This window comes from Urocitellus parryii, chromosome 15 (assembly GCF_045843805.1).
Source record: "Urocitellus parryii isolate mUroPar1 chromosome 15, mUroPar1.hap1, whole genome shotgun sequence".
Taxonomy (NCBI): Eukaryota; Metazoa; Chordata; class Mammalia; order Rodentia; family Sciuridae; genus Urocitellus; species Urocitellus parryii.
Window position 1 is genome coordinate 42,314,550 of NC_135545.1, and position 12,885 is coordinate 42,327,434.

The following is a 12,885-nucleotide window of genomic DNA, read 5'->3' on the forward strand; positions in this document are numbered from 1 at the left end:
GGTTCTAGTCAATAAATGTCAATGATTCCTCATGTCAGAAAAAGAACTAGATATCAGGTGCCTCCCAATGGAAGTACAAACATCACCTATTAAGCATTTTAAAAAACATGAATCAAGCCAGAATTTAATCATGTCTCTACATCTAAATACTAACTTACAGGGGCTGAGGTTGTGGCTCAGCAGTAGAGCGCTTGCCTAGCACGTGCAAGGCCCTGGGTTCGATCCTCAGCACCACATAAAAATAAACAAAATAAAGTTATTTCTCCATCCACAACTAAAAATTTTTTTAAATAATAAAATGAATAAATAAATACTAACTTACATGAAAAACAAGGGAACGGGCTGGGAATGTAACTAAGTAGTAGAGCTCCTGCTTTGCAGGAGGTATGGGTTAAATCCCTAGCAGGGGAAAAAAAAAAAAAAGTCGGGAGGGAGATAGAAAAGGGACAGAGGAACATGTTAAACTATACATACAGCAGGGATATAATCAGCAAAATTGAATTGGATGGAAAATCTATGAAAATCTATTAATCTATTATTAATCTATTATCTATCAAGTGATTCAACTTCTTCAATAACTAAATAAATAACTATTTTAGAGAGCCTATGTATTAAAAAAACTGAGAGCATCAATCAATTGAATGTATAGGTCATATTTAGATCCTGATTGAAACAAATAAATCTTATTAAAAACTTTAGAGGGCTGTTTTTTAAAATAAGGTAGAATAATAATATTGTGGTTATTTTTTTAAAAGTAGTCATTACCTTTTTTTGAGTTGCTGAAATACATACAGCTGAAATAATGTTTTCTGAGATTTACTTCAAAATAAATTGGGAATCAGGGGATATGTAGAGATTGATTGATGGATTGATAGACTGATTGATTGAAATAGTGCTGCGGACTGAATCTGGGGCCTTAGGGATGCTAGACAAGTGTTCTAAAACTGTTACACTCCTAACCCAAGGGGAACTATTCTTGAAACAAAATTGATAATTACTGTACCAATAAAAATGATAATTTATTTAAAAAAACTTTTTTGTAGTTATGTGTTGACAGCATGCCTTTATTTTATTTATTTTTATGCAGTGCTAAGGATCGAACCCAATGCTTCACACATGCTAGGCAAGCTCTCTGCCACTAAGCTACAGTCCCAGCCTGATAATTGATTATTTTTACATGCTCATTATATTATTCCTTTTAATTTGAGTACGTTTGGGGCTGAGGTTGTGGCTCAGAGGTAGAGTGCTCACCTACCATGCGTGAGGCACTGGGTTCGATCCTCAGCACCACATGGAAATAAAATATATTGTGTCCACCTATAACTAAAAAATAAAAATATTTAAAAATTTGTGTATGTTTGGTAGATATCCATTAAAAAAAGTTTTAAAGAAAATACAAAGGAAAAAGAAATTCTGGAGGGTGGGGCTGGAGCCTGATCTACCTCTGAATTTAATAACTTTAATCAAGCAAATTTAATAACAACGCCATTAGATTGAGCTCAGGGTAGCTGAGAATTCAGGCTCAGAATTGTGGTAATGTCCAAAATACCTGCCTAGCTTTGGTATGAGGCCCAGTAGGCTAGGCAAAGTAGGCCTCCAGGAAGTGTTTCTTGAACAAGCAAGTACACATTTGAACATGGAAGTTGCATTACATTTACTCCTCTGGTCTGAAACACATTCATAGACACATCCAACAAATTCCAGAGGCCTCTGTTGAAGCTGATATTCTTTACCCTCACTATTTCTGCCCTCATACCCAGTCCTAAGGAGCCAGAGATTTCCTCCCCTGGGTTCAGACTGATTTTTTTTTTTTAAATCTGTATTCCAAGAAGAGTTATACTCTAGTCCCAACAACCTGCCCCTGGGGTCTCCTATTGGTCCCTATGAATGGCCTGACTATTTATACATTCACTTGCTGATCTCTCTGTCTGAAATGCTTTTCCCCCTAGCTGTCTAAATGACTGGCTCCTAATTCTTCACATATCAGCAGAACTTTAACCAGCCATGCTGTCAAAAGAAGATTCCCTATCACTTCTTCACTGTAAATTATATTTGATCTTTTTTTTCTTACTTAATAACAACAACAAAATTAGGGGCTAACACACCAAGACTCTACCATGACCCAAGTTCATGCTAAGCACTTGCTATGGTTTGGATATAGTTTGAATGTCCCTCAAGGCTTCATGTGTTATTTAATCCCCATTGTAAGATATTAAGAGCATGGAAACTTAATCTGACAACAGTACTTAGAGGGTGGAACCTCAGGAAAGTGATTAGGATTAAAGTCATCAGGGTGGAGCACCCAAGATTGAATCCTGGTGGTTTTACAAGAAAAGGGAGAGGTGTGATGTTGCACACCTGTAATCCCAGTGACTTGGGAGGCTGAAGAAAGAGGACTGAAAATTCAAGGCTCACCTTAGCAATTTAGAGAGGCCCTGTCTCAAAATAAAAAATGAAAAAGAGCTGGGAATGTTGCTCAGTGGTAAAGCACCCTGGAATCAATCCCCAGTTCCAACAAAGAAAGAAAACAGAAGTCATACATACACACATGTGCTCCTATCTCTTGCCATGTAATGCCCAGCACCACCTCAGACTCTGACGTGGTGGTCCTCAAACTTGTACCTCCAGGAACTGTAAGCCAAAATAAAGTTCCTTTCTATATAACTCACCCAGCATGTGGTATTGTATTATTAGCTACAACAAAAACGGACTAATCAGCAATTTAATGGAGATTATCTTGCTTAAGTGATAACCACCCCATGAGGTAGGTGCTATTATTACTATAAATTTAGAGATGATGAAAATCAAGACAAAAAGGTTACATACCTTACTTATGGCCATGGGGGCAATGAGGTAGCTAGCAATCCTGCCTCTGTAACCACTACACTACACTGATTTCTTAAGGTCTTCCCCTGCTCTGCAGATGTCTACTTCCAGACTATGAAGCTCAAGAGAAAATCATTCAGCAAAGGATCTCAACCCCTATTGGAATGCCTGGCATAAACAGGTGCTCAGTACCTGAATGAATGAAAACAAAGTAATACTGTATAATTTTTCCTCATAATCTCTGATCTGCCTCTGCTTCCTCCTGTTCCTAGGACAGGATCCAGCCTCTAGGAGATATCTAACACATCCAGAAAATCTAAGAGCCATAAAGAGTTTTTCTAACCACCCACCTCTGTCCTCTCAGTTTATCCAAGAAAAATGACCTCTCTTGGGTCTTTCTCCTATTTCTGAGAATAGACAATCAGGCAACATGCATAATGGAGGATGCATAGGTTTCTGGGGTCCTAAGAGAGAAGGAGGCAGCTATAAGCCAGAAGATGCCCTGCTAGAATGGAACCCAGAGAAGGCCAGGATACTATACTTGCCCTGCCTTACAAAACAAATAAACACCCCTTGCCAAATGCCCCACACCTTCTGAGAACTGTCCAACACCTGAAACATGTTCCTTGGAAACTTCATCCCCTAGCACACACCTAAATTCTCATTAGAGACTACAACCTTCCTTTCCAGCTTCTCTCCCTCTTCTCACAGGGATGGGGAAGCAAAAATATCCAGCAACAGCAGCCTAGAGGCCAGGCCTTTGGTATCATCTTCTGAAGCAGAAAAGGCCTTTCTGTAGGAGGCAAATAAAATTTATGGTCACTCCTTGCTTTTAGTTAACCTCAGCCTTGAAAAGTCCTGAGCATCCCCAATATACAAAATCCCAAGAACCCCAAACTCTATGTCAAGAAACTTCTAGAGGGGCTGGGGATGTGGCTCAAGCGGTAGCGTGCTCGCCTGGCATGCGTGCGGCCCAAGTTCAATCCTCAGCACCACATACCAACAAAGATGTTGTGTCCGCCGAGAACTAAAAAAAAAATAAATATTAAAAAATTTTCTCTCTCTCTCTCTCTCTCTCTCTCTCTCTCTCTCTCGCTCTCCTCTCTCACTCTCTCTTTAAAAAAAAAAGAAACTTCTAGAAAAGTAGCACTGCCAAATGCCATATGAGTTGTGAATGAGTGGAGGGAACAACAGTGGAGGGAACAACAGTGGAGGGAACAACATTCTAGCCTAGCCTGACCAATGAGAGTTTCTAAGATGAGGTGATATTGGGGCTGTCCTTCATGGAAACAAGAAGGAGGCAAAGGGAGCAAAAGGCAAAATAATATGGAAAACACAAGCAAACATGTACTGAGTGCTCACTTTGTCCTTGGAGCTTTCTGTGTTCTTGGTGCTGGGCTACATGTTTTACACACAGTAGCTTGTTGACATCTCCCACTCTTTATGAGATAGATGCTGCTAATATACAGTTGAAGAAACCAAGGCCCAGAGATGTTAAATAATCCAGTAACTGGTAGGGTTGGAATTCAAACCCAAGTTTGCCTGACTCCGGAATCCCACCACACCAAGTCCTGGGGGAGATGGCTTTTGTGACAAAAAAAAAAAGGGATCCCAAAATGCCATATTAAATGTTCAAATGAGCCACGCGCTGAGAGTGTTGCAGGAAGAATGGCTTAGTATATTTATGGAGGATTATGGAGGATGCTGGGAAGATGGGAATCCTATGGTCCTAGAAGATGTGCAGGGGAGAGGGAGGCAGCAGCAGGAGTAAGAAAAAATGAAAGAGAAACAAAGCAATTGAATGCCAGGTGATGATCAATGCTATTAACCTTTAGATTTAAGCAAATATCTTCCTCCAGTCCCAGTCCACAAAATTCATATTAATTGCCAACTAGGTGTTATGCCCTGCCCCAGGCAGCCTCCCTCTGTTTCTCCTCTTCCCACAATGAATTCAGGTTGCTGGCGGGGCTCCTTGAGCCCAGCACCCTGAAGTGTTCTCCCCTCATTCCCTGGGAACTTTTTCTCCCCAGTGCTGGGGGCGGAACCCAGGGCTTCAGGCACAGCAGGCAAACACCTACCACTGAGCCATGTCCCCACCCCTCCCCTCATTCCCCATTCCACTCACATAAGTAAACTTTTATTGAAGTTTTATGTTAAAATATTAAAAACTACAATTATTATACTTTAACTTCAGTAAGTTTTATATCTTAATAGTACTTATTTTCACTTGACTCGTCTAGTTTGTAAGTTAAATAATAACTGAGCTCACTTTTAACCTCAAAAATTTTTGATGAGATCATTTTCTACAGTGGGTGAGTCATCTGGCCATCTTCCTCCTTCAGCTATAAGCACCTCTGCTTAAAGGTATCACTAGGGGGACAGGGATGGGAACACACATTCCTGCCCTTTACTACCATCTGGGGGAGGTGAGGGACCTGGAATTAGGACATCTGTTGCAGCTGCAACATTCTCACTTTGGAGCAGCGAGCTAAAAGAAAGGGGAACCCAGCTTCTGACTACTCTTGTGTAAGAAACTCTGTCCCGACACCCGTCCCCCACCCTTGCTGAGGGGGATTTTTAGACGAATACTTGTGTATGAACTTCCAGATTTGCGGGGCCACCCCTTGTTTTCCCAAACACTTCTTTAGGAGACACTGCGCAGCCGGCGGTTCAGAGTTGAAAAGAACTTCTCGCTAAACTGGCTCAGCAATCCCCAGGCAGGCGAATGCCAACACACGATGATTCCAAAGCCTAGGGAGTGGGGAGGTTTTTCTGCTTAGCTTCCCTAAACGTTGCCACAGGACAGCTCTCTGACTACGTCACCATGAAGATGCTTATACCTTGCAAGACCCAACCACTCCCGAGACCCCCAGTTACTACATGACCAGCACAATCCGGGAAGAGCCAGTCCAAGCAGATGCGAACCATTGCAGTCCTCAAAGCCTTGTTTATGTCCAGGCCCACGCCAAGCCGAAGCTATAGGCAGATCCCCTTCTCTCCCGCCCGCCATCGACTCCCGGTTTCCCAGAAAGACCCCCCCCTGCTTCCGGTTTCCCGGCCCAGGGCGGCCTCCAGCCTGGCCTTTCAAGGCCTCACGGCTTGGGCCCGTGGCTCACCCTCGAGCGTCTCGCACTGCACCAGATTGAGGTAGTCCGCCTGGCTGAGCACCCCGGCCTTCAGGCCGCGCACCAGTCCTTCCAAGTAGCCATTATCCACGTTGAAGTAAAGCTCCGGGAAGAACGACATGGCTGCGGCGGGGTCGGCGGGACCAGAGAGCCCCGACCGGCCGGCACACAACGCAACTACAAGATCAGCTGACGCGGCGCCCGCAAAGGGCTGTCAAGAGCGTCAGGTGACGTGCAAGGACCTCACGTGACCACAATAGGGCAGGACTCTGAGCAGCGCCCGGCTTCCGGGTGGTTTCCTGAGCAAGCGCAGCGCAGGTGTGAACTGCAGGAGGCCTTCTGGGGCGCTTGCGCACTGAAGGGAGATGGGCTTCCCCACAACCAATGGCCTAAGAGCTACTTGAATGCCCGAGAACCACCGCATGGTGGCGCCCGTGGCCGCAGGATTCGGTGGGGGCCCTCTTCCCGCGGTTAGGTGCACCAGATACTGCGAAGCCGGCTGGGTAAAAGTGAGAGCGGGAGATGATTCTTATACTTGTAAAGGTTCCACACTGTTGAGTCTAAACCAGGGGAAAAGAGGTTCGGTGGGGGCTGGCTTTGCAGAAGGTCACACTTAGCCGCAAGTGGGTCCTGGACTCAGGCTTATTCTCTACCTGGGAGTTACAGCCCCCGTGCTGGGCTGGGCTGCGCCCAGCTTTTTCCCTCATTTGATGTAGAAGATTTTCCAAGGCTGTATTGAGGCCCCCTTTACTTCCCGCAAAGGTGCCTGGTGCTCTAAAAGCACGCGTATATGTGGCTCCGATGATGGGATAGGCGAGGCCCTGGGGTAAGGGTGTATGTGGTTTCTTGACTTGGCGACACCCCCATCCCTTCAAGAACCCAACCCCGCTTCGACGACCACGTTCGAAATAACCACAGCTTTGGGATTGATCCCATCCTTTATTCGTATGCCCGTTTGCTGAAACGTCAGCCTGTTAGGTGCGGCTGCAGGGGTTGGTGGCCGTACCCAGCTTGCGGCAGTAGCAGAAGGCGTTGAAGAAGCGGCAGTAGCAAGTGGCGCACGGGTCACAGCATGGTACCTGCTGTCCCAGACAGGACTCGTGCAGCCTTACACAGCGGCGCGGGGAACGGAGCTCACGGTTCTGCGGGTCTAGCATCTGCATTGGTAAGGGAACAGGAGAGTGAGCGCAAGCTTCTGAAGGCAGGTTCAGGCACCTCACTTGCTCTAAGCTGTGCAAGATGGCAATGGAGTGTAGGGAGGGGTGCCCTGCTGTGTCGCCCCTTGTTGAAGGGGTCCAGAGGTGGGGAGAAGGGGTGGTACTTGATGCCCCCTCTGCAGCCTGACCCTTTCCCTGAGTGCTTACCTCTGCCAAAGCTTCTGCCTTCTGTAGCAGAGCCTCTTCTGATTGTTCTGCAGTAGTCTTCTTTAGCAGAGCTTGCAGGCCTAAGCCTGGGGCAGAAAATGTGAGGACAGGACCCCCATGCACAATCCCGGGGCTGGGATTGGGAACGGGGAAAGGAGGGATTATGTCAGGCAGGCAAGTTTGTGGCCAGAGAGAGTTCAGGATCCCCCAGCCCTACTCACCTGGGAACTCTGGTAACAGGGCCTGGTCAGGCCTTCTGATGCCCTCCAGGGGTGCCAATCCCATTTGGGCCCCAAGCGTGGTTGGCAGTGCCAGCAGCAGGGCACAGCTTAGCAGCACTGCAGTCAGCATAGCCTGGCTCATAGAAAAACCCACCACTTAGTCCTTCCTCATCCTTGGAGTACCTCGTAGATGTCTGGAAAGTAGGATTCTCCACCCAACCTGAGGACTTACCTCTGCTTGCTGGTCCTTGCCTAGAGAGTCCCTGGCCAACTGTGCCCTCAGCTTTTATGTCAGGGTCTAATGAAGGACCCACACGTGACTCTACCCTACAGCTAAGTCATGAGGGGCCCTGTTTAGAGGGTGGGGGCACAGATCAGGCTCACTCACTGGAACTCAAGACTTTGGTACTCTCCTAGAGGAGTGGCCATCTCCAATTTTGGGTGAGGCCTCCAGGAACCAATTAATATTTAGAAACAAGATAGGGTATCCAGGCTCCCAAAATTTCCATAGGGGATGCGCTGGGCTGGAGCCATTAGCAATAACAAGGCAGGCGGCTAGGAGAGTATAATTTAATTTGTGGCCCCGGAAATGCTCACTCAGCCCCTATAAAGCATGTTGTTTCCTTTGTTTCCAGGAACTTGGGTCAAGGGCATTGAAGGCAATGATGGGCCAGTGGCTGTTGTGGTGCAGGGGTGGGGTACAGAACTAGACCTTGGGTTTCTTTGAGGAGAGAAGAGTGGAAGAAGCTCACCTAGCCAAAAACAGGCCCTCTGCCTACATCTCTGGACTGCCATCCCCTCCCCCTTCTCTCTCCAGGCTTCTCCAAGATCCCCACCCCCTTCTCCTGTTCCCAAACCCCTTTCTGCGCAGGGTTCCTGGAAACTAAGGGAGCTGAACGGACGGACTGTTCCCTGGGTGGGCAAGCAGCTTCCGAGTAAAAAGCTTTCAGGCCGCCTGCCTCATTAGTGCTAATGGCCGCTCCCTTATACTTGTGTTGTTAGGCTTCTGCCCACGCCTGGTCTCATGAGCATGAGGCTGTGGTGAGGACTGCCCATTTGTGGACATGGTAGGACATAGGACCCCACCTGCCCCTGCCTTCTCTCATCCCTCTGGAGGGCTTTTTAATCTCGCATGTGTCCATCTGGTAAAAGGATGCAGACTGAATCAGCTTGGAGGACCCAGTGCACAAACAAGGCTGTCCCAAGGCAGCAGGAGAGGTTGAAAGGGCTGTCAGCGTTTGCAGACCAAGTCCACACAGGCTGTTCTGAGCAGGATGCCTGAAGAAATACTCCTAGAAGCAAGTGGAAATCATAGATTCCCATATGGCAGCCTTTGCCTGTAGTCAACACCAATAATTGGCATTTGTATGCCATCTTCATGGGAGGAGGCTCTGCAGAAGTGGACCTATGGCAAGATCCTTCCACAGATGAATACTGTATCCATGCTGGCCTCAGCAGCTCTCTCTGCTTCCCAGTGGAGACGTGACCACTTAACGTGACTCACTCCTGCCATCTGCCATGGGACCTTTGCCAAGCCTGCTACTCTATGCCATTTGGGCTTTCACCCTCCCAAACTGTGAGCTACAAAAATGTCCCCCATCCCAGTACTAGGGATTGAACCCAGGGGTGCTCTACCATTGAGCTACACCCCAGTCCTTTTTATTTTTTATTATTTTGAGACAGGGTCTCACTAAGTTGTCAAGGCTGGCTTCAAACTTGCCATCTTCCTGCTTCTCTCCCCTGAGTAGCTGAGATTACAGGTTTCAACCACTGCACTTGACTGCCACCCTGTTTTGATGGTTGGTTTGCTTGACTGTCTCCTCCACTGAACCTGACCAGGATCATGGTTTGGCCCCTGTCTGTTGCTTCCCACAGGGCTGATACATCTGTGTGCACACATGCAGGTGAAGACAGCTGAGTGCTGGAGTGGGAAGACATCCTGTCCCAGATATGAAATGCTTTCCTTAGGATGGTTACTGAACAGGCCCATCCAGGTGCTCAGAATCAGTAGGGCACTTTTCCAACCAACATGTAGTCCCTCCCTGCTCCACATCTCTTTAGCCAGTACCTTCAGGGATGTGCCAGGCACAAGAATTTGAGCAAAGTATCTCATGTACATTTGATACATTGCCCTTCCTGAGTCCCAAGTGACCCAATCAGGATGGAAGCACACCTGGGTGTCTGATATTTTTACTTTGCATCATTCTAGAAAAGAGAAAGCACTGAAGTGAGCCACCAGGCCTGGTTACAGCCTCTGGGATAGAAAGGTCAGTTGAACTGCCAGAGATATCTCAACACCAGGTCTGTTTTCCAAATCACCAACCCTAGTCATAGAGGAGAATAGGGGACTGGCCCTTAACTGGATCATCCTAAGGGCTCAGTTCAGGAACTGTCTCCTTAGAGGGGCTTCCCCTGATTCTTCAGTGTTTCCTCCCACATCCAGGCAACAGTAAGTGGCTTTCTGAGCTCCAAGGACTATTATCCTGAAAATGACTTGCTCTTTTTACAAGAATTCTCTAACAAGAGCTCAAGGGGTCTCCGGAGAAGTAATTTCCTAATGACTTTAGGACCTCCCATTAGGAGTCTCTACCACCTCTCCATACTGCCACCCCACATGAACCTTTGAGGGGACACAATTAAACCATATTCAAACCATAGCACCAAAGAAAACAGAAAATGATAATATGAAACTTTTTTTAAAAATGTTTTTTTATTGTAGATGGACCCAATATCTTTATTTTTATTTATTTACTTTTATGTGGTGCTGAGGATCAAACCTAGGGCCTCCTGCGTGCGAGGAAAGTACTCTACCACTGAGCTACAACCCCAACTCACAGAAGGAAACTTTTAATGTAACAAACTTTGACAAATCAAACCAAATATTGGTTATTTGGAAAGGTGAACATAGAAGTAATTATAGATATATGTATACATACTGAGCTAAGACAAGAAACCAACCCATAGGCCATATTTTGGGCTAATTCAGTGGTAGGGATGGGGATGGGTGATACAGTTCATGTGGGGAGCAAAAGGAGCTTGGAGTGGGAAAGGGAATAAACAAATGTTTATTTCTTCCTCTGGACTCCAGTTAGGTTCATGGGCAGTATGAGTGCTGCTGGGCGCCTGTTGCTATGATCTGAGCCCAATACTGTCACAGAGGTTGTACAACATGATTATGGTTATAGGTGTTTGATGACTGACTCACTGACTGATCCAATTCTAGGGAGCTTCATGATGGAGTAACTGTCTCCCCAGCTCCAGCTGAGTGAGAAGAATGTACTGATTGTTTACCAGGCTGGGGCCTTTGGGCAAGTTTGGGGCAGAACATGTGTTAGGCAGTGAAACAAGACAGCATAGGAAAGAATACGCCAATCGTGAGTCCCAGGGACAGGTAGTGTCCCTTGCCTGGCACTCCCCAACTTCACTTAAGTTTCAAGAGAGTAAAAGTCTTCTCCCCCAGGAAGCCTTCCCTGGCCAACTCCCACCTGGCTTTTGCTGAGGTAGGTGACTAGTCATGTCCTACAGACCCTCCGGCATTCTTGGGCCTTCTTCTCTCAAAGCACTTGATTGCATTTTTTTTTTTTTTTTTGGTAGGGGGAGGTTTTGGTGCTGGGATTGAACCCAGGACCTCACGCATGCTAGACAAGCCTTCTGCCCCTGAGCACCATCCCTAGTTCTACCCTGCTCTTTTTAAGATTCCTTTTTTTTTTTTTAAATATACTTACTTTTTTTTTTAAGAGAGAGAGAGAGAGAATTTTTAATATTTATTTTTTAGTTCTTGGCGGACACAACATCTTTGTTGGTATGTGGTGCTGAGGATCGAACCCAGGCCGCACGCATGCCAGGCGAGCGCGCTACCGCTTGAGCCACATCCCCAGCCCTTAAGATTCCTTTTGTTTTTCATTTTTGATATGGAAAATTTTGAACCTACATAAAAGTAACGTGAATAGGATAATGAAACCCAGGTACTGTAATCCTATTTTGATAATCACCAATTTTACAAACAATTTTGTTTCATTTACATAATCTCCCACCTCAGATTATCTTGAGATTAAATCCCCAACTTTATATCATTTTATCAGCAAATGCTTTGTTATGCTTCCCAAAAATGGTGCTTTAAAAAAAGGCAGAAGCACAATACCATATTGAAAAAAAAAATTCAAGTTATTTTTTAATGTCATCAAAATCCAGTATTCATATTCTCTATTAATGCCAACATAAACATGTCTTTTCTAATCCACTTGGGTTTTGCTTTTACCTTTTCTAGCAACATAAGGTTCAATGGCTGGTCCTCACATTTGTCTTTCCTTCTTGCCTATAGTAGTCTATAGAAGAACCCTCTGTGAATGAGCATTAACACTGTATGGATGATTTTACTGTCAGGAACCATCAGCCTGATGTTTTCAGGAAAACATTTGGTTAAAGGACTTTTCAGAAATATGTTCTAGTGGGGAATTTGGGAGACCTGGGGGTTACAGAGCCTACCTGCTGAGGCTGGGGCCTTGACTCCAGGGAGGAGAAACCAGAGGGTATGGATGTTCTGTAAAAACAAAGGGGTCTTTTCCCTCCTGCAGTATACTTCTCACTCCAAAGGGTGTTTTCTCACTTTGGTGTGTGTGTGTGTGTGTGTGTGTGTGTGAGAGAGAGAGAGAGAGAGAGAGAGAGAGAGAGAGAGAGATGGTGGTTACACAGGTATATACATATCTAAAATTTCATTAAACTGCAAAATGCACATTTAAGGCTTGTGCATTAGGGGGCAGCGTGTATTGCTTAGTGGTAGAGTGCTTGTCTAGCACACATGAGATCCTAGGTTGGATCCCCAGCACCTCAAAAAAAGAAAAAGAAAAGATTTGTACATTTTATCATATGCTATAACTCAATGAAGAGCACTTTTTTTCATTTTTTTAATTAAAAGTTCACAAAATAATGGACTGTCTAATAATAAATGGCCTCTTAGAGGTTATGATATCAAATACATTAAAGCATCTCCATAAGACAGGTGCCCCTTACCTGGTCCTTTAAGGACATTCTGAGTCTTTTCTATTTCCCACCATTGGATTTAAAGATAAGACCTTCTAGAATGCTCAAAGACTATTGGTAACCCTCCATTCAAGGCAGATACCTATTAGAGAAATAGAATCAATGAGAAGACATCAGTTGCATTGAATCCAAAACTTGATTTGGACTGTCTTAAACTATAAAAATAATTTATTGGCTCAAATAACTGAAGAAGCCCAAATATAGGGCTGGTTTCAGATGAGGTTTTATTTAATACCTCTTGGTTTTATAAGCACTCAGTGGGGTAGCTATAGTTGGTTGCCTTCCCAATGCCCATTCCCAGTTTTGTTT

At 45.3% G+C, this 12,885-nt stretch overlaps 2 protein-coding genes across 2 annotated transcripts in view; both read right to left on the reverse strand.

Annotated features, from left to right (window-relative positions):
* Atp6v0d1 (ATPase H+ transporting V0 subunit d1) overlaps window positions 1-6,184 on the reverse strand; it is a 38,635-nt gene extending 32,451 nt beyond the window's left edge. The window contains exon 1 of the mRNA XM_026413309.2: window positions 5,943-6,184. Within this exon, the coding sequence (XP_026269094.1) occupies window positions 5,943-6,072 (130 nt within the window). The 5' untranslated portion in view covers window positions 6,073-6,184. The remainder of the gene's footprint in view (window positions 1-5,942) is intronic.
* Window positions 6,185-6,925: 741 nt separating this feature from the next.
* Agrp (agouti related neuropeptide) lies at window positions 6,926-7,666 on the reverse strand. Its single transcript, XM_026413321.1, has 3 exons — window positions 7,537-7,666; window positions 7,316-7,401; window positions 6,926-7,108 (listed from the first exon to the last, which is right to left on the reverse strand). The coding sequence occupies exons 1-3, from the start codon at window positions 7,664-7,666 to the stop codon at window positions 6,926-6,928; spliced, it is 399 nt and encodes a 132-aa protein (XP_026269106.1).
* Between the last annotated feature and the right edge of the window lie 5,219 nt (window positions 7,667-12,885).